We start from the raw sequence: 22,353 nt of genomic DNA on the forward strand, positions 1-22,353 counted from the left end.
GGCTGCAAGGGCTGTGGTTAGTATTAACCAGCAATGTAAACTGGTAATTATGCAGGAAGTTCCTTGTACATGAAGTACCACCAGCTGTTTATTACAGAAGAGTACCTCATTGTTTTCTGAGTAGCAGGCATTTTTCTTTGCTTTATTTGCATGCAAAATTACACTTTTTTGAAAGCTGGGTACATGTGGATCTGTATAACACTGCAAACTGAGAAATGAAGGATCACACTTTTTAGCAATACATGCTACACTACTTTGAGCCTCTTTGGTCTAGGAAAATACTTGCTTTTTATCAGGAATATCCAAGTCTTAATACAAAATTGTATTAGCCATACAAAATTGGATTTCTTGGAACTGTGTGGCATTAGTAATTAATTTTTAGTTGTTGTTCAAATGTAATGCATTTTTTCTATCTCAGGTCATGGCCATCTAAATGCCATAAAGCAATGTTATTATCTTTATTAATTTAAAGTTTCACTAGTAATTCCTTGGGACTTTATGGAGTATGTTGTATTTTGCTACAAGGTGGATGTGGCAGGTGCACTTATATTTACCTGATTTGGGAAACAGAATGCATTTTATTTTATTTATTTCTAATTGGATAAGCCAGCCCAGCATACCTTGATGGGGTTCTTCACTACAATGAAAGCTACTGGGTGACCTGGGGAAGCAATGTTTTAGTTCTGAAACCTAAAATTCTTGGAAGTCTTGTATGACACTGGTGGAGGTCTGTTAAGTTTGTTCACATAACCCTGTCTTATGCGTGGCAGCTCCTTTAACCTTATCTATTTTCAATCATACTATGCTGTAATAAGTATGTATGATAGCTAGCTTGGTGGGAGAAGCTAAAATCACTGTTAATAGAGGCTTTCTGTAAGGTTCTGAGAGCAATAATAGGATGCATTTGCGATATACTGTTGCAAGAAGGTGAGCTATCCATCAAACACACAATCTTGGATTTGAGTCTTCTATTTAGATTAAGCACGTTAAGAAAGATGGATGGTAAACACATTTCAACAGCATTGTCCCCAAACCAGAGTGAAATATAAAGACGCTTGAAGGATTCAATTACATTAGCAAATAGCGTGAACAGGAACTGGGTGAAAAGGAAGGTTGTAGGGCAGTGGAATGCAAGCTGTGGATTCATGTAATTGTGAGATAAAAGCATTATTTTTGTTAACCCTCCCATTCACATAGCATCCCTACAAGCTGCTTGTTTGTTGTATTTTATGATGTCCCTCTAAATGCCTTTAGTGATTTACCCGTTTTGATATGTATGCAACGTTTTGTGCATTTAGCTATCACTAGGCTGTGGTGAGTGCACGTAGGCATTCTCAGCTGCCTTCGTGTTCATGAAGTCTGCCTTTCAAGGCAGTGTGGAGCAGATGTTATTTTCATCTTTGCAGCTGGATACACAAGAGTGCTGCTTTGAACCCTTTGCTCTACATCATACTGGTGTTACTTGTGTTGTCGGTGCTGGTTGGGGGTAGAAGCAGCTGAGTTTTATTGCTTCCTTGTAAAATTAATGCCCATGAAAAAAGTTGTCAAGAAACCGTGTCTTTTGCCACACTACAAGATTCAGGGGAACAAAGGAGAATTTAACTACACCAGCACGGTAAAATCACTTCCTACAACTTCAGTCTGGGAGTGCAGTTGCAGCCCGTGCTCACTGCTGGGATGCTTTCTTCCTCTCGAGGTAACCACAGTCACTGAAATGTTCCTTTTCTGACAGTCTAACACCTGGCAATTAAGGAAACCATATGATACTTGTACTTTTGTCATCTTTATCCTTTCTAAAATCCAGTACTGCCGATTTAGATCTGTGCGATCATGCAACACTCGTGCTGTTGAGACTTGGTCCCGTGCTGTGAGCCTGGTCCCAAGCCTTCCCTTCCACTTCCATGGGGTGGCAGAGAAAGTTCTGTAGGTCAGCTTGGAATCAGCATGCTTGCAAAGAAAAAAATTAAACTTGACTTCAAAGGACAACTCTGACACGGTCAATTAATAATTAAAACAGTTTTTTAATGAGCTATGCAATTACCTGTGTGTCCCTGGAGATGATAGTTTATGGTATTATTGCACAGTGCCCTTTCTTTAGTCATGGCAGATGACATCTGTAATTTAAAGCAGGCTAGACATTAAAGTGACAGAACTTTCATTAACCTTGTCTAAAGTTTGTTAATGACAAATGTCTCTTAAAAAAAAAAAAAGCTATTGTCAAAACATGAATTTAGCAAAAAGAAGCCTTTAATCCTGTGGTTTGAATGGTTTCTTTCCTGTTAGCAAGTAGGTGTGAATCTTCCTGATGTCAGCAGGGGATCTGTGTATTGAGGAGGCTTGTTTCCCTCCCCATTTCGCAATACTGAAGTTGGACAGCTCAGTATCTGGTGAGGTGGCATGTTCACCATGTGCTTTTCTTGCTTGAGTTTTCTGCTTCTGTAGCTATCAGTAGTTCAGGCATCAGGTATGACTTACGCTTGTGACTTGAGTTCAGATTGTGAAGTTTAAAAACATGTTCTTCTGGGCACAGCAGGAGGGCTCTGAGAAGCAGGGTTTTGGAGAGGGCTGGAGCTCCAGACCCTCGTCTCCTTGATTAGCCTTACTGCTGCTGGATTTTGGTCAGGCTTCTGTATCCATTTCCCAGCTGTGGATGACATACAAACTGCTGTCTGCTTGTTGGTCCTTGGAGATGCTCAGGGAGCTTCTGAGCCCCCTATTTCCCCCGGTGATGCTGGAACCAGGCTGTGGCAGAGCCCCGCTGTGCCACAGCACGGGGACAGGGACCTGGGCACGGGGGCCAGGAGCTGCATCCCCCGTGCTGCTGCCCGTGTGAACCCCTGTGCTGGCTGCCCTCCGAGCACCGCTAGCGCCTTGTTTGCTGTGCTGAAACGTGCGTTGGGTTTTAATTCCTTCACAGCTCTTAATTCCTGGCTTTTATGGCTTATGGGGGCTGGTGTTGGTGTAGGAAGGAGAGGCAGGATGCAAGAACCCTGCGCTTTGTTTATGCATCTATCAGGCACCCTGTCTGAGACTGTTTGGATGCTTCCGTAAATACCTTGTTATGATATATTGGTTAAAAGCTGACAGCCTTAACTCCTCAAATGCGAGTTCTCAGACGCAGTGCTTTCCATGTGTGGCACTGAGAAGTTAATTTAGTTTCCTCTGGAATCTAGATTAAAGACAGAAATTACCTGTTTGAATCATGAGCAACTTTGTAGGAAAGGGATCAGCCACAGGGAAGGTTGGTGGGGAGAGACGCATTAGCAAGGAGATTGCTTTGAAAAGGATAAGTCAGATCTTAACATCTCAGTATTGAATGTCAGGCTGTTTGGAAATGGAATTTTTGCAGAGGCATCAATGGAGATGCTGTAGGAGAAAACATTTTGTTTGGTATTATCGTCTCCCATATGAAACAGGTAGGAGGTGGCTTTTTTTTTAATTATCTTTAGGTGAACTTTTAAGAGTTCATAGCAACTCATTAGTGTCCTATTACTTCAGACATTGTTAAACTGGGTGAATTTTTGCTTCCAATCCTGTGAGATTTAAAGACCTATTAATATTGACTGCTGTATTTAGGAAGCGTATTTCATTCAGAATACAGTTACTTCTAACGTATTTCAAGATGATGAGAGCTGTATTTCATCTGCCAGAAAGTAATGTTATTTCCCATTTTAAATTAGCAATAAGGAATGTAAATGTCTGTGTAACGATAACAATGTATTTCATGCCTTTCTATTTGTTGTGACAAATTGGATTTAAAAAAATTTGCTTCTGCAAGAGTGTTTTATTTGCCCAGATGAAAAGATTTGCGATACGTGCTGGAGCCCTTTGCTATTAATCTAAGCGTGTGCATGTATACGTGTTGGTGTGTACGGACAGAGAAAGCATGTGCAAGCATCTCCTTGTTGCTCAAGTTCATCAGAATTTGAGATGCAGGTACTTGAACAGAAGAAGTTACCTTCCTTTTTGACTGTGGCTTGGCAGTAAGACTGCGGTGCTGTTGCTCCTTTCTGTTACTTTCACTCATCTTTTTTAGTTTTCTTTTATTTTTTTGGGGGGGGGGGGTGGGGTAACAGGGGGGTAGTACCTGTGTCTCTTGCAGGACATCACTTGCATTCTCACCATTGTCTTCAGTTTGCAATGAGCCAAGGCCAATGACAGCAGCCTGCCATTGCATTTTCTTGCACATACGAGCTGAATGTGGCATGGACTTTCTGTCTTGGTAAGTAGGCTCTATTTCTATTTAATGAGTAGTTTTGAAGTTTTAGGTCTTTCATTCAGATTTAAAAGATAGCTAAAGACAAAATCACATGATGCTTTCCTTTTTGTGGTGTTAATGAAGTTTTAGTCAGTGCAAATAGCATCTTCACATCCTCCAAAGGTAATGGAGTGGGATGGATATGAGCCTCTAGCCTGTTGTTATGCCGTTTTGTGGAGGCATTGCTAATTCCAGTTTTCCCTGCTAATCTTCTGAGTATAGATTTCTAGTTGGTCTTTCATTAACATGAGATCAATATGGAATCGATTTGGGACGGATCTGTAATTTGGGAAGGAAACAAAACAACTTGATACTAATAAAGTAGTTAAAAACAGATGTAGACTTCCTATAATCACTTCAATTTTTGCTATTTTTTAATTTTCCAACTGAAAAGGTAAACTTCCCAGATGAAGGGCAGTTTCTTACAAGGATGTAAATAACTGTTTACTTTGTGGCTTTTTAATAATGTCATTGTCCACTGCATTTTTATTTTTTTTCACTATTTGTTCACAAAACCTTGAATTCTAATGCAATGTGTCGACCTAAGGATTCCCTTAAAAATGTGTCGTGCACCTGCAAACCACAACTTCTTAGTAAAGACAAGACAAAACAAAACAGATCCTATGGATTACTGTCATTGAAATTCAGAGAAAAAGGGCAGAGAGGTTGCTGTGGACAACATTATTAGTAGTGGATTTTGAAGGTAGCTTAGACTTACAGCCTTGTATGAGTGTCTTGTGATCCCAGAAATACTTTTTAAAGCCTCCGTATGCCTAAAAGAGGAAACATGCTTTCCTGCCTAGCCGGTTTGACCTTCTCCAGTGTGAAGGTAGTGCACCCTTGTGATTATTAGTCAATTCAACTAGTAATGCAGCTGCTGAGAATAGATGGGGAATAGCAATTATGTGTATTTATCTAAGTAAAACATAACGTGTATTCCCTGGATAAATGTATCATGTTGCCAAATTTTTGTCTACAAATCACTAAAACTGGTTATGCAAGCGTGTTTGCAAATGCACATGACTCTAGGGACTGTGCTTTTGTATAAAATAGCCCATTAATCTGAACAAAATGTTTTAAATAGTTTTAGATGATTTATTCCTAAAAGCTTAGTGTCTCTGATGTAACGAGTAGCAGATGAGCAGATGTGCTGATACTTGTTCTTACGTGCGGTAGATGGGCTTGAGAGGAATCTCCACTTGCACTGACATTGTAGTTCTGCATAATGTTGGGCTCCGGCAGTACAGAGAGCTGAATTGTAAGAACATTCAGTCGCAGGCTTTCTTGTGTGTTTAATTGCTGATTTGCTAGAGATATGCAAAAAGGCTGGAGATGTATATGGCTTGATGGTTTGAATTACTCATCCTATTTGTATAAGCTAATAAAGGAGAGTACAATACGCAAACATGCATGCTCTTAAGCTACGAAGCAGGCCAGAGAGCTTAGCTGTGTTCTGGCATTCTTCAGAGGTTTTTTGGAATTGGTTGGCTTTCACTGCAGGTGACAGTTATTACTTGGCTGTTTGAATTTAGAAGGTGTATAAACTAGTAAATTGGTTGGCAAGCTGAAATTAGTTCATAACCTATATTTTTAAGTAAAATTAGGTAAATAGTTGAAAGAACTGCTGCATGCATGTCAAAAGAACTGAATAGCCTTGGAAGAAGGTTGTGCGTATCAAGTACAGCTTTAGGAACTGACTACATTACAGAACACTTGTCTTTTTAATAAATTCTTTCTTGCAATATGCCTGCATGTTTTGCAGACTATGTTCAAGCACAGGGCAGTGGTTGGGCTTGTGCCATCTGATAAGTATGGCCAAGGTTACCTTGTGATGGGCCTCGGGGTGGGGGAGTTATCTCTGCTTCAGCAAGTTACCACAGATATGTAATAGTGTTTGAGTTCGGCTGAAGATAATGTGAAGCCAGTTAAATTGAGTGCTTTCCTATCCTTTTTCTTAATTTGAAGTTTAACTCCATAGCCACCCTCATAAGTAGCAGGAGTCTCTTAGTTGGTGCAGAACAGGCCTGCGGCGGTCTGTCACTTTGCTTTAACTCGATCCTTCACCTCAGAATATTTTTTTCAAGTTACAATTTTCTGTAAATTCTGCTGGCTTAGGCCAGTGTGTCCTGAGCTGGATGGAAGATGACTTCATGGTCTTTCAAAGTCATCTTGTCCCAGCCCTTGTTGCCTGGGCTGGGATCAGGTTTCCCCAACCCATTCCTGACAGGCAGTCATCATCAGCTTGTTTTTAAAACAGCTGTGACTGCCTTAAGCAATCTATTTGTGTGTGTTTTTTTTTTTTTTTTTTTTTTTTTTTTTATGCTTGAATAAACCTGCCATGCTGTGGTTTAAACCTGTTGCAGTTTGCCAGATCTGTAATGTATATGCAGAGCAGCATATTTTCATTGCAGCTACCTCTTAGGTGTTTGGAGACCATTGTTTTTTTCCTATGTCCTCTCCAGCATGAGCAAGTTCAGTTTCTGTGCAGGTAGTGTCATCTTAGAGAATGCACAACTGCAGTGAGCCAAGCACGAACCCAGCTGAGAGGAGACGCATGTTTTTGACATCTCTTACCAGGTTAGTTTTCAGTCTGGGATGCTAACTCGCTGTGCAGGCACACCAGTACTAGTACCAGGGCACGAGCTGGAGAGGACGTAGTGAGGACAGGTGAGGCTGTTCCCTGTTTGACTGCTGTACCGCTTCTCACTAGTTTAGCTCATCTCTGGATCTGTTGTAAAGTCAGAATGGCTGCTTCAGGACCCCTTGATTAATGAAGGTAATACTGGGTGTTGGTGGAGAAATGTCTGGTGTGGATTGCTTTGCTTCTTAGGATGGTGGGTTGCTCACTGGGTAGCTCCTTTTAATCACAGCTGGCTATTGCATTGTTTTATTGCAGACAGTTCAGCTGATACTGAAGAAGGCTAAAGGAATAGGAACAGATTTGGTTTAAAAGATAGTGAAATAGCTGGTGCTTAGCTAACTTGTGATATTGCTGCTCTTGGTGTTTTATAACCACAAAAATATCAAATGCTGTACAGTTCGGGACTTACGACGTTGGGGGGAAGCAAGGTTAAATAGCATCTCACACCTTTCACTTCATATCTCATTATTCATTGCTAATAGAAGCCTAGACCATCTGTCTCTGCACAGAACATTTGTATGTGACAGGCATAGTAGATGTTACAAAACTTTCTCTCTGAGATGTTTATTTATGGTGTGTTCTGCCGTTGGTGTTCCTGTGCCTCCTGCAGCTCTCCAGCTCTTAAAGAGGAAACCACAAGCTCAGCTGCTGCTGCAGGTAACCAGCTGGGATGCTGCGGCTTTGCTATGCATTTCCTAGGCTATCAAGACCTAGGGATGTTGCTTCCGTTCCTCTTACATTGTGTCCACATAAACGCATTTCATTCTATTGGTGCTGGATATCTGTCTGAGACGTGGGGATAGGAAACGTCCATCCTATCAGGATTGCAGTAGCATCATGATTGTTAACCATAATAAAGAACTTGATGCAGTTCTTGCTCCCTCTGCTCCAGCATGTGCCTTTCAGTCTTGGTACTGCACCATTCGGATGCCTCTGTCTGCTGAACTGGGGAGCTGAGGCAGACGGGTGCCCATTAACACCCAGAGGTGGACTGGGAAAGGGGGAAGGAAGGGTGTTTTCCTCAGTTACATAGTGTGCACAGAGCTCCCGAGATGCTGTCTCTGTTTCCCTGCAGTTTTGCTGTAGAAATACTTAGAATATCAAATACCCATCTTCCCTGGAGGGAGAAAGCTGCTGTGGGATTTTTTTAAAAATTCTTTTGTGTTTTCTTACTGCAGCAGTAAGGAAAAATATCTGCTTCTTTCCATCAGTTAAATTGACGCTTATAAAAGATTTAACAAATGCCTTCTTCCAAACATTTATATGGCTTGTGAATTCAAGCAGTAACCAGAAAACCAAACACAAAGGGTTGGGTTGAGTAAGAATCCTGCCTGTTCAGGTTTCGGTCATTGTGGTGGCTGTGGTGCAGCTCAGTTACTTTCTCGGCTGTTTGCATCCCACTGCCTCCTCATCTCTCCCCTCCCTGCCGCAAAGGAGATAGACTTTGAATTTCTGAATTAGTTCAAAATTGCAGAGGGTGTTAGGACAAATAAAAGGGAGCAAAATTAACTTTTTTGTGGCTGTTTAATAACTGTGACATCAAATCTGGACTCTTTGCATTAAGAAGCAGAACTACTGAATCACGGTCCTGCAGAAAGAAGCAAAGGCATACAAGTTGTGAGTAACAGCTTCAGCTTTTGATAGCACATACTGTAGTTGGCAACACAAGGAGTACTTGCAAGTAGTTGCAGGTACTAGTACGGCAGAGCAGAGAGTTGCTTAAACAAAGCACACACACGCTGGCTGCAGTGATGCCTCTTAAGCAGCCCGTAACCAGGAGTTATAACGAAGCAGGCTGCTTTACTGCCTGAATCTGTATGGACATATGTTGTGTGTCTCTACATGAGCAGCTGGTATGAAGGACAGAGATCAATTTAAATGCTGAATAATTTAAGGCAGAAGTGCAGCATGCTACGCATTAAGTCTGGCCACTTAAGTAAGAGATGATAGATTCCTGCAGAATCCATTATTCTCACTTTTCGGAGACATTTTAGGGAGACAGCCTTCCTAAGGGGATTGAGGTCATCACTCTTTCCTTTTTAAGACCTGGTGAATTGCCTCTTGGACACTTTATCTTATGAATGACATGGTGTTCAGTCTAGGGGTTCTGCTGACAACATAAACTATACAAATACAGTTCAGTTTGTGAACATCAGCAGAATCTGAGATTGAAATACTACTGTAGCATTTATGATTTAGTCATGGAATGCAAAGAATTTTCAACAGTAAATGCATCGGGTCTTGAGGTGGTTTTATCCTCTGCAGAGTTCTAAGTTAGATGCCAGTAGGATATCAGTATTCATTTTATAGATTTTTTTCCAGAAGATTTTTCCTATTTTTGCTAGTCTGATGTTGTTCATATTCAGGTTTTTTGCTATCAATAACTGTAGAAGCAGTCCTAGCAGTGCTTGCAGAAATTGCTTTGTCTGTGCTTTATTCTTTCCATTATTTATTGGTCGGCACTAAAACATGATTATTTTTCTGTATTCCTGTTGAGATACAGCTTTGAAAGATGCTACCCAAAGATGCAAAATCTGCAGTTTTCTTCTACTGATTAATTTGCAGGAGAACAACTGTTTTTATTACAGGTAGCTGATTTGAAAATTAATCCTTTGGAAGTTGAATGATAAGGGCTTGCATATTTTTTATACTTAAAGATAGATCTCAGATTTGTGGTGAGGCAGTAGTAATGCTTCCTTCCTTTGAGATAACGTATGTGATACACAATTTGTTTTCAGGGTTAGTGAGAACTACCTCACTGCAAAGCTGGCCTCGCAGTGCTCTGTCTTCATTGCTGCTAAATTCCTCCTAAGTGTTGCCTGGATTTCTAGAGTACTCCTTATTGTCTTGTTCAGCAGGAAGCCAGGCATTGCATCATTTTTTTTCCTGGCGCTTTACCGGGAAAATGTACACCCTTCTCGCTACTGGAGGGTTTGTGTGAAGACAGTGAGGATGCATGGTGGGCCACGCAGGCGTGAGGCTGGGCACAGCCAGTGCCTGTCGGAGGCATCTGAAGGAGAGCCCTGCTCCCTGCAGGGGCTGCCAACCGATGATGAAATGCTGCCAGCAGGTTTATGTGAATAGAAAGGAGGTGTTGGGGTGAAGAGCCCATGCTAACTCAGTGTTGAAAATAATTTTTTTGAGCTGATGTGGGAATGGTTGGTACAATTGCTGGAGTTTTCTCGTTGCAAAGGTGTAGATACAAAAGCAAGAGTGTTGGCTGGATGCGTGTTTTGAAACACCTGTTTATATCATCTGAGCTATTCCTGCAGATTTGAAGTAGAAGAGATGGAAGAAGAGAATTGGAAGCTGAGATTCCTTGTCTGAGATAGCCCTTTTGTACGAGGCTCCCGCTGGTCCTTTTACCCTGGACTTTTTATGAACAGAGGAGAAACCTGTGCTGTACTTCTCAAACAACAATTTTGTCAGCATAAGCATCTTGCCCAGATAAGTGTTCTTTAATAAACCTAGCAGTACTGTTCCACTGGCCTGCAGTTCTGGATGAAAATTGACTGAGATGAATAATTTATCTAGAGGTTCTGCCAACCCATGGCCTTACTCTACTCAGCAAGGAATAACTTTATTAGTATGGATAGCATGAGGATGATCCATCTGTTTGGGAAGGGTTGTTCTTGGGAACGATACTGAGGTAGATTGTCAGATCAGATGAAGCTGAAGTTCTTAAATAGGCTTTTAAGTAGGATTTGAAATTCGGGAATGTTTCTATTTGGTTATGCTCAAAATCTGGTAGCAAGGAGAAGTTATAATGGTACAAGAAACAAGTTGCTTAACTTACCATCTGCAATGAATCTCTATTGGCGATACATGTCTTTGAGCAGTATATTTGGCCACTGAGCTGGAAAATTGTTATCATTTGTGAAAAGGCTATTTTTAGTCTGCAACATCTGTGGAACACCATTTCCTCAAACTTTCACTATCTTTTGACAAGTCAGCCAGATGTGACTCACTTGAGCATATTGGATGGAGAGGAAAAAACAATGCATTGTGTTTACCAGAAATGCAAACATGACCTTTTTAGTATGAAGGCAGCCTTTATTCCAATCTCATGGAAGAGGCAATAAGAAAAGATTGATTTTTATCGTCAGTATTAAACATTCTTACAATTTAGTATTTTGGTATAATGTTGTTGTGGAAGTCATCTTGAACAGACTTCTGTAAAAATGTAATTTTCTCTCTACTAATTTCAGAATTGAAAGGCAAGATGACTGACTATTACGTTACTGTTCTCACACCGTGCGTCATCTTCTGTAATGAACTCCACTTAAACCAAGATGTTTTGAATTGGCCTTCATTGCTAAGTGCGTGTGAAAACTGTGGGGTTCAGTTGTTTCACTTTTCCCAGAAATACCGCTCTACTTCAGAATTCAAAGATGTTTGCTTTCCCTGTCACAGTTTCTACAGTCAAGTTTGGCTTTTTGCTGCTCCGTAATCTTTTGTCAGTAATAAGCACAGCCAATAATGCTGAAGCTGCCGGGTAGTCCCCATGACACAGTGGCTCGTGCTCCATTTTGATTTGTGACCTTGTTAGCCTTGCCAATATTGAAGCCCTTTCTTTTGTTTGAAGTATGTCTGTGATCACATGTGAGTGAACCAGGAACAGTGTTACAGCCCCAAAATGTCCAGAGTGTGTTAACAAAACAGCTCGGATCCACATGAGCTCGGCGTAGTCGCTGCGAGCTGGCTCTTTGGAGGAAGGGTGGGCTTTGGTTGGCTGTGTGTGACGGGTGGCTCGCAGTGGAGAGTTCCTTCTCCTGCAGCATAACCACTGAGAAAGCTGTTGAACATTATTGGCTTTCTATGAATGATGAGATGTATCTTTTATTCACTGTTTGGGTGTCTTCAGCTTAGAGATTGTCACACTGAAAATTGCATTACCATCATTTACTGGAGCTGGCGCTTGGCTCGGGAGCTGCAGCTCTACAGCTCCGCAGCACAGGCAGGCGGTGGCTGTGCGGCGGGTGCAGCGCCCTGCTGTCACAAAGCGGCTTTTGTGGGGGCCGAGATTCCTGCTGAAATGGCTTGCAGCTTGAGATGCTACTGAGTAGGAGTTGGACCTTGACTTGAGGTCTCAAAAACAGGTTTGGCTTAAAATCGGTTGCTAACTACTATAATCAGAAGCAGATTTGTTTAAGTTACTTTAAAAATTGGATATCATAAGCTAATTTACAGCAATATATTAACTGCTTGCTTCCTGCCCTCATGCAGACGTACATCCTCAGGGAAGAATGGGCCCTGAAGCTCGTGACAACTCTTTGGGGATGTTTTGCGGAGGGTTTTTTGTAATCCTGGTATGGTCTTCAAACCACTGCAAGCTGAAACAGAATAACCATGGTAGACTACAAGAACTAAACAGTGCATTTTACTGCATGTGAAAACTTGCTGCATTAAGTGCATCTTACCCTTCAACACTGTTTAGTCAAAGCAAATAAACCCCAAGAAATATTACCTTCCAGGCTTTGACTGAAGCGTTAGAATAGGAGTTAGTCCTTGACATTTGATGTCTCTGAAACAGGTTTGGCTTAAATTCACTTGTTTACTGCTATAGTCATGAGCAGATTTGTTAGACAGGGCTAATTATATGTGAATGTTCCAAAATCATTTGGAAACTGTAACATTTGTTGCTTTTGAAACACTTTAAAATATGCAAATATTTCATACAATGAAGAGAACTGATTTCTCCAGGAATCCACAAATGGTGCTGAAGAAAAACATGATTTTTTGGAGGCCCAAAGCGAATCCATTTCTTGAAAAGTCAGGGAAGGAGGAGAGGGAATTCTCCCATCTATACTGCTTCATATAAATGCATGTCATCCCAGATGAAAAATGAACAGGTGTAGTATTTGTTTACTCTTCTGCATAGGAATTTGTTAAACAAGTAGTGGGAAGATTACCAGGAAATCCATTCAGTTACAAAAGAATTGATCTGTGGTGGTATTTATCTACATGGTCTGGCTGCTTTGCGACGCAGCCCAGCAGCTACACATGGCTTGCATCAATGTACTGGTGCACGGAGCCGACGTTGGTACCACCTTTACTGGTTTTTGATCCCTAAGCTCTTAAAATGAAATTCCTCAAACCGCAAAATTTTAAGTATATGTAGGTTGCTAATTACTAAGTGTTCAATTCATATCATAATTAGTACATTTGTACTGAAATTTGAATGTTTGTTACATTGGCCCTCCTCGTTCCTTCCCATGTTCCTTCAATTACCTTGCAGTGCAGCTGTTGAGCCTAGCTCAGCATTGCACCTGAGCGTTGTCAGGTCATCACAGCCACTTCACCTCCCCTTTTGTCTTTCACAGGTCATGATGTAACCTTTGCTTCGTTGTGGGGTTGAGGCTTTTTACTGATCTGTGCATTTCTGGGAACGGTATTGTAAGGAGGAAAAAAAATATCTGATCTTCATGTGTGGTAAATACATCCCTTTAAAGCTGCTAGCTGGAAGGCAAATGTTGAGGCTACCCGTGTACCTTATGCTAGCAGTTGGAATGGATGTTGATGTTGTAATGTTGGCTGGCTTCAGGTTTACCCTGCAAATTGCTAGATATTGGGATCTTAAAGTGTTTCCTTTAGGGCAAAAAGTATCATACAAGAAAACCTCCTTGAAAGCTGTTAGCATGATGGGAGTTGCCAATGCCTTTCATATTATTTGGATAATTTAAATAATAAAAAAAGCCTCCTTATTTTGTTTTTTCTTTGCTCGAAACCATGTCTATCTGCCAACCTTTCCGAAATGTCATGATGTAATTATTTTAACAGGCAGTGTGTGCTCCTTTATTTGGGGGATATTAACCTTTCTAAACAAAAGGAATGTTAATATACATTGGAGATGCAACTAATGGGATTTCATTTTTCTTATTAGAAAAGACTTGAATTCTCTTTTTAAATTATTGTAAAAGAATTCAGCAAGTCAAGTAATTGCCTTCAGCTAATCCATGATAGCAAATTTGAACGTGAATATCCAGATCATTTTGTATGGATTGGAACAAGTAATGTGATTTTCTTGTTTTTTATTTGCTTTAGCTAAACAGTGTTGAAGGATGATATAAATTCATTGAAGTTGGGACAAAGAAAATGCTAATTATTAATGTGCTAAGTTCTGATACGCTATAAAATGTACTGTTTAATTTGGGAAGCCTATTGTGGCCTATTTATATTTCATAGCATATGGATTCAAAGTTTGTATTCATATTAGGTTCAGTAACTTTCCATGATAGTCTTGAAATTTCAACTCAGTTCACGGGAATTTCTCTATGGTTTAGAGATGTTAAGCAAATCAGGTGAATGGCTCATAACTTCCAAAGGATTTGGCTATTTTTGGTTCCTCAGATACCATGAGTCAACTTTTGGTATGATGCCTGTTGCTTGCTAAATTAGGAAATTGAGATTCTAGCAGAAAGTGAGGTGCTAGTTGGATGTGCTGGTCTGGACATACTTGTATGCATTTTGATAATATTTTATAGAGTTTGGCTGAAGTTGAGTGTATTAATTAAAAGTTTGTATATGTGCAGTCTATACTGAAAGCTGTCTGCTGGTTACCAAATAGCTGTTTGGCTTGTAATGTTATTTTCAGTGCAAACACTATTGCTTTTATGAGCTGATGCTGCATTTTAAGCCCTTTATTTTTTTTTTTCCCCCATAGTGCCTTGCAGTTGGAATGTGTCTAGATAAGTATCCCAGACTCTAAAGGATTTATCTTTCAATCTTGGTTTTTAAAGAATATTTCAAAGCACTCTAATCACCTTGCTTTATCTGCAGTGAACCTAATGTATTTTGCAGTGCTATAACTGCTTCAGCACCTCTCTTGAAGTTATAAAGAAGCAATGCTTACAGTTAACAGATACATAATAGAATTTAATATAACCCCTTGATGCATAAAGGAGGATAAGTGGAAAGCAAAGTTGATTGCATGTCTGGAAGAATATTTGTGCCTGATTTATGTTCTAATTTTAGCATTGGGTTTTCTTTGTGATAGGAAAATGTCACATTAGCATGGCCCTTTTAATCTAATACAGTTCTAGTGAAAACAAACATCAGTGCTGAGCCTGTACTTCAGGCTTTCCCAAACTTAGTAATCTGATGACTTTGTTAGAACATTGTCTGGGTTACAGTAATCTTTATACTTTTTTTTTTTTTTAAAAGAAATACCTGAATAATAGTTTTGTTTCTTTCTTTCTCCTCAGTCTCAGCAATGCCCAAGAGTAACTGGCTCCTTATCAGCTGCTTGGGGAGATGCACTTAAGATAGTTAATCCTTGCATATGGAATCAGTAGCTAAGAAGGTTTTTAGGCACCAATTATGTTTGTTAGAGGTTGAAATAAAGCAACCCCCAAAGCCTGAAGCTCCGAAGCTGTCAAACACACAGCACTGTTGAAATATACAAGCTAAGGTATTTCTTTTCAGCACTTAGTGTTTACATCAGCTTTTTGCTACAGATAAAACTCAACAATTAAGGTTGTCAGTTCCTAGGTGCCATGACCCAGGATTTGAAATTCCAGGCTTGCCCAGAGTTTCAGGTGTGACTGCCCGGTGTGGGAGCTGCTCACTTAAGACCCTGGAGATCTAATCTTTTGTGGAACTGGAGACTGCTTCTGAACTAATTATGATAAACAGAAATTGATAAATCATCTTGTGTCTGTAGGAAGAAAATGAGTATTAAATTTGATTAGTAAATGACAGGTTTTAGCCTGGTAATTTGCAGTCTTTATTAACAAACTTGTAAAACTTATAACACAAGAAGCCTCTTTATTTGTGTGACTTTATTGCAGTTGCTTTTTTTTTTTTTTTCAGAAAAAGTAGTGCTGATATTCTCATCTTCACTGATGCTTATTAACATCCTAGGATCCATTTCATTTTTATTCAGTGCCTTTCTCTAGTTATATGCCATAGATGAGTCACTAGCATGTTGTGATTCCTGGTAGTTCTCTGCTTGCTTTGCCAAATCCCCCAAGATTTCTTTTTGAGGTGATACGTGGTAGATAACCACGACTTAAATCCTGTCCACAGACTTTGTGTGGGATTTTTGGGTTTTTATCAGGCGGTGGTATGAAACATGCAGTGGAGAAAATAGTAGCCATATGTAGTATACTCGTGTCAAAAGTTGGGAAGAGCTGCAGGGGAAAGCTTTCAGAATCTTTTCTGAGTTACCTTGGCTACGCAGCACTCCCGGGGGAGGAGGGCACCTGCAGGAGCTCCTTCGGACCAAGCGGGGACGGTGCTGGGCACGCTCACCCTCCTCATCATCAGGGATAACGAGTGGGCTCACGTGGAACAACGCGGCTCTTCTCACTAAGGCTGCCTGGCCGCTCCTCAGAAGCCACCTGTGCCTGAGACAAAAGAACTGTAGCTGCTGATAGCACTTGATATCATCTGGTCCTTCCTAGCCATGTTAGTGTGAGCGGTGCCGTAGTTTCCCTGTAGGATTTGTGATTTTGGAGTTGGGTGCGTGAGGTGGCACGGCTGTGCGGTGGCTTGACGTGACAGCATTCGAGGACGCCGAGCAAGCAGCAGCTGAGTGCTTCCAGGAGAGCCTGCGGAACAAAGATTTTTCCTGAAGGCCTTCAGGGTGCATTTACGCTCAAGCCGAAAGCGTTGGTAATAATGACAGTGCTGTCACCCTGCATCAGGAGGATTCCAACTACAAAAACACTTGCTGGTAATATTTGGCAAGAGAAGTGGAACCGTGTCGATTGCAGAGATCCTGACAAATTGAGCGGAGCTGCAACCGCCAGTGAGGGCAAGGCTTCCTCTGTGGAGCGAGGGGAACGTGGAGGTTTATTATGCAGATTTGCAGTTTGGAGTTGCATCGTGTCCGCTTGGGATGATGCTGTTAAAAGTTGTGCTGCTTTTGTAGATAAACACTAAGACATCCGCTTTCAACTTCACATTCTTTAACCTTGTTTTATTCCTTGCTGAGTGCTGACATTTCAAGGCAGATGAAAATCATACTAAATTTAGCCATGAGAGAAGTCCCCTATTCTTCCTCTCCCCCCTCCGCACGCTCCCCATTCCAGGCACAGTGTCTGAATTCTTTTGATTAGTTTTGCCCTTGGTTTCTGCCTCAGATGTGAAGTTTTCTAAAGCGGCGATGACAAATAGTGTATTTTTTCGTTAGGCAGGCGCTCGGGTTGCAGCTGTCCCGCTGCTGGCTCCAGCAGGGGCTGTGCCTACAGGCCTCGGGTGCCCGCTGGAGGCTCGCACCAGGTCCTGGCCCGCAGGGACCCGCCGTGTACGGCCGTCCTGGTTAGCGGCCTGCTCGGGAAGAGCCCCGTATGCCGGCGGGGCTCATTAAGGCACGGACAGAGCGCATCCGTACCTGTCCCAGCTGTCCCTTGGAGAACACGTCCTCAGATGTTCTCCCAGCAAATTTAGGCCTATGACTGAGCAAAGGCAAATTATTCTGCTGTATTATGTGGGCTATTCAAACCAGAACCCTCTGGGGAAGAAACTTTTTGAGGCAGCTGTGCTTCAAAATTTTATTTGAGTTCTTGTCTTTGCATTTGGACAAGCAGAGTTGGCCCTTGATAGTTGCAAGCTCTGCTCCAAATAGAGTTAAAGCGATTACAGCTGCTTCAGCTGCGCCTGGAATTGGCAGATAAACAGGTGAGGTGTGTAAAGTAAGATACCCAAACTCCCCCTCTCATCACTAAAAAGGAAAACTCTAATATCTTGAGACCGTGTGCGCGAATTTGGTCATCCATTCTATCACAGGGAGTATTATGAAAGACGTTTGTTCACAGCTGGCTCATCTTTTCCAAAGACATCTTGATGAATTGTTTCCCACAGCTGACCAATGAATTTTGTCCAGTCTTGAATAGCCAGTAACTCAGCTCATCTGCCCTACGAGTGTATTTGCTGCATGTTGATTGTTGCATTGTTTTCCAGCCTTTCATTTAGCACCAGTTGGTTTGCATTTTTAATAAGGAGAATTTGGTGACATCTAAGGATTAAATAACCCCTATCAGTTGTGAAATTAAGTTCTCTTGAGTGTTAAAATGCTACTTAGATGGCAAGCATGCATTTCTATTATTAGTCTTAGGCATACAGCTGAAAAATGAGACTTAAATGTAATGTTATCTCCTTCTGTAGCCACTTAAACTTGCATGTGTCTTTCTTGGAACAAAATGCACCTGCGTAAATCTTGTAATTTTATCCAACACAAAGCAAAGGCGAGGCAAATCTTGAACTACCATCGCTTCTGGCACAAAGCCATTATGCCATGGATGAGGACATACTGGATGCTAGCAAGTTCTTTGGACTAGCAAAAACTGTTTGTAACAGCTGTTATGACAAGCAGGAGAACGCTGCAAGGGAGTGTGCATTGGTTTTGTTGAGTCGTGGGGTGTGAGTTCTTCTGTCATCTGTGGTAAAATGTTGTGCTGCTACTAAATGCTAAGCTAAACATTAAGGGTGCTATGGCTGAAAGATGCGCTGGAAATTTTCTCTCTAAGTAACAGCACTTTGCATATGCCATTAAGCTTTTTGCTTTTTATAAAACTACCTGTATTCTTAGCTTATGAAACAAAAATAACGTGTGTAATATTTCAATTTAGGATCAAAACTTGGATTTCCCCAACCCAAATCTCATTTCCTTATATTACTATTTATAAGAAAATTATGGCTTCTGTAGATTCTTTTGAAATTGATAGGTTCTTTAGCTATTACACTGATAACATTCTTGAGCAAAACATAGCAGTGGCTTCTCAGTATGATAAATCGACACTGTTTTGTAGGTTCTCTATTAACTTTGTTCCCGAGGAATCAAATTAAAGCGATCTTCTATTATAGTATAGAAGAACCTGCACATACAGCTATTTTTTTTATGGTAGCCATAGTTCTTAAGGTAAGTTAAAGTTATTTCAATTGTTACTTATCTTTGCAATGACGGTCATGACAAATGGCTGGTGTAATTTCTTTCCTTAGTAGATGGATATAAAGTGAAGATATTACATGGGCTTCTCACTGAATTCATAAATTTTTAGATTGGGAACATTGAATTAGATATTGAAACATTTAACTTGACAAGAAGATAGAGAATTGTTTTCTGATCTTGTTGGTAAAATAAAGTGAGACTCAGTTGATGAAATTTATGTTGGCAACTTTTTGTTGCTATATAGTTTAGATACAGGAAGAACAAATTATCCAGCAGATAAAGATTGCTGGGCTTTATTTTAAAGGCGGTGTACAGTTTTGTTTTTCTTTTTTTTTCCCTGCCATATGAAGAGCTGTAGTGTGCAGGATCTCAGGTGCGTAGCAGATGGGTTGATCTGCCAGCATGGCCTTGAAAGGAGAACGGGGACCTCGGGGGGAAGGCAGTGAGGGGCCGTGCCCTTTGTCCACCTTTAGGTGGATGCAACAGGCAAGGGCTTTGCAAAGTGTTTGTGGAGAAAGATGTGCACTGATGAACTCAGGTTTTGGGGACGTCTTGTGATATAACGCAAATAGGAAAATATTATTTGAGTACCTTTTTCCAGCAATATCTTTTTTTATTTACATGTCTGCTAGTCCAAAACGATAGCGGTGTTTGGTTTGATGCACAGTCACACAGAGGCGAACCCTCGTAACTGTCTGTCAGCTAGCTGATACAGATGGGAGCAGGAGAAAGATCTCCAGAAGCTGAAGCGACATGGCACGGAGCTGCAGAGCAACGTCTTGCAGCAGCACCAGTGGTGGTGCTGTGAATAGCCTGGCTCTGTGCTCTCCAGGCTAGCTCAGCTCCTTCTTGGCCCTGGGACTGGTGGATGTGTAGAGCCAAGGGGGACGACTCAGCCCCTTCCATGGTATTACTGTTTGTGTTCTTGAGTTCAAGCCAGGCGGTATCGGTGTGAGGTCCGTGAGATTTGCTGATGTGTGCTTTTTTCCCCATGAAATGAAGTTATATTTAGCATAATGTTAATTGGGTACTGCCCTTCAAAATGCATCATGTTATCATTTTAGTTTGCAAGATAGATAAGAAATAAGTGAATTAGTTGAAATGAAAAACTGACACTTGTGGCTCCCCGACTGTATCTGCAGTGCTTATAGTTTCCCTTATAAAAGGCAAGGAAAACTTGGCTTCGGTTTTGCCAGCTATAAAGAAAATATTTTGATATGAGCTCATGACTCATCTGAGATAAAAAAGAGAGAAGTGCGAGCACTAGAGCCGCGCGTGGCTTCCCCAACTAGCGGAGGAAGGAGCCGAGGCTGGGAATACAGCACAGCAGGGCTGAGGCTGTAGAGCAGCTCGCTTCGTTCTGCAGGCACTGGTGCCCTAAGCCTGGGAAGCTGTGGTGCCGACTCAGTTCCCATTTCTTTTCTCAATGATTGGGACCTCAGGATCAGCAGTGGACTACTACCAGCCTGTCTCTGAATGCATCCTAAGCTCACTTCATCCATAACCCAGTACGGACTCCTTTCCTTTGCAAAGGCACAATAAAAACGTATTCTCTCTAAAAGGGATGAATGACCTCTCTGCAGTCACCTCCTTCATCTGTGTGTCCTTCAGACTGCAAGTACGAGGCTGCTGCTGAAACTGCTTCCCTTTTCTGGGACGGCACCGGGAGGAAGGCTTTGCCCCCTCCTAGGTACTGCAGAGTGCACTGGTTGGTGGTTTGAAGTCTTGTGTTGGTGCTTTTTGCTACCTTTTCACTTGCTGCCCTTATTCCAGTGCATTTTTTTGTCTTTTGGCCTGTTCTTTCTTCTGCTACACGCTCTTCTTCATTTCATCCCCTGTTAGGAGGCGCATGGTGGCACTGGGATGGCAGAGCGTGTGCCTGCCCTGCCAGCTGGTGAATGCCGAGGTGTGGAAGCTGGGGGTGCAGTTTGCTCAAAGACATGCATGCTTCTGTGGCTCTCCAAAGGACCTAACGTAGAGGAAGCAATTTGCATTGGGATGCTGATGGTGCTGTCCCTCCTCATCTTCATGCTTGAGCTCCCTCTATCCTCTTGGTCCGACTGCTGGGAGAACAGGTAGTGCAGAGGACACTGGTTTCTGCCCTTTGTCTCCGGGTGCAGCGTGTGACTGGCACGTTGACTTTTTCTCCTCTCCCTAAAAGCATTTTTCAGCCCGTTTTTATTTCCTAGTTTGCTCTCGGTGGCCAGTCCTGGTGCTTTTGGGGCAGTGTGGCGCTGGGTAGTGCTGCAGGCTCCGGTCAGTGGTGTGCAGGCTGGGACGGACGGCTCTCCCCAGGAGGCTAACCAATCTTGTGTGAGTGCAGGAAAGTTTTGGAATCTCAAATCTCTAAGTGATTGCATAACTGAACTAAAGTAAAACTTGGTATTATTTTATCCCATAATGCTTCAAATTGGCTCGAGTCTGGATGTTATTACACAGACTGGAAAACAGATTGGCATAATATTAAATCAGAATTTATTAGATCTGGAGGAGGAGCCCGTGAGATGCTGCAGGGATTGTTGTTAAACTAGCTTGTTAATAAAGGTTCTTTAAATAAAAAGAAGGCAAGGGTGGGGAGGGAGTAGCTTATTAATCTTGTGTGAGTTGTTGGGGAGGTGCTGTGTATGCAGGAGAGCAGAAGGATGACAGAGTGTTCTAGAATTACTTAAAAACGAGAAAGGAAATTAAATTACCTGGAAGTGCTTTAATGAATCCACCTAGGGAGCATTGACTGACTCTGTTCTGGGAGAAGTGAGGAAAGGGCAGTGTGAGTAGCCAGCTTTCGGTGGGTGCGGGTGACAGGACTCGATGTGAGCTTTGATAAAAGGGATGCAAAACAGTTGTGCAGCTCCTGGTGGCTCAGGCCCGGAGCTGAGATGCAGGCGGCACAGTTGGCATTGCTCCGCACACACGAGAGCGTGCCCCTCATTCCAGGGCTGAAACAGAGAATCTGGGCTTCGGACCCGCCGCTCTCCCTCAGGGACGTGGCTGCAGCTCGACAAAAGCCCCGGGAGCACGGCCGGGAGCTGGGCGAGGAGAGGGCACGGCGTTCCGCTGTGTCTAAAGCAATCAACCTCCCTGCTGCAGGAGCAGTGCTCAGACCTGTGTCCAGGAAGAGAATTGGAAATAGCAGGGTGAAGCATAAGCTGAGCAATGTGAAGTGATGAGATTTATTAGACTGGAATAGTCTCCCAAGAGGAACGATGGAGGTTTAATGACTTGTCATTTCTGGGCTAGAATGGGCAGAGCACTTGGGTGTATGTTGTAGCAAGCAGTTGTGTGGGCTGGCACATGGACAGGCCAGATAGCATAAGAAGTCTCTTTCATTTGTAAGTTCTGATAATACAGGCTTTTAAATTTAGTGTTTGTCTTTAATTTGTTGCATAACTGATTCAGAAAAGATGTTTTTTGTTTTATTTATGTGCTTCAGGATGGTTAACCATCACAAAAATAAGATGTCTGTCTCAAGGTGGTTGCAGGGAAAATGGCTCTTAAAATAAATGAAATAAATTCATGTAAATCCAACGGAGTTCAATAGGAGGTGGTAAAAAAGCAAAGGCT

The 22,353-nt window shown here is 41.9% G+C and overlaps 1 protein-coding gene across 7 annotated transcripts in view; it reads left to right on the plus strand.

The window, feature by feature from the left end:
• The window catches only part of CADM1 (cell adhesion molecule 1), a 152,231-nt gene that overhangs the window by 25,717 nt on the left and 104,161 nt on the right, over positions 1 to 22,353 (plus strand). For 6 of the 7 annotated variants that reach the window (XM_035346182.1, XM_035346184.1, XM_035346186.1 and 3 more), the window contains exon 1: positions 3,320 to 3,416. The exons of the other annotated variant lie outside the window; for it this stretch is intronic. In XM_035346182.1, coding sequence (XP_035202073.1) covers positions 3,335 to 3,416 — 82 coding nt within the window. In that variant the 5' untranslated portion in view covers positions 3,320 to 3,334. Of the gene's footprint in view, positions 1 to 3,319; positions 3,417 to 22,353 lie in introns of those variants that run through there. 7 annotated transcript variants of the gene reach the window in all.

This window comes from Oxyura jamaicensis, chromosome 24 (genome assembly GCF_011077185.1).
Source record: "Oxyura jamaicensis isolate SHBP4307 breed ruddy duck chromosome 24, BPBGC_Ojam_1.0, whole genome shotgun sequence".
NCBI lineage: Eukaryota > Metazoa > Chordata > Aves > Anseriformes > Anatidae > Oxyura > Oxyura jamaicensis.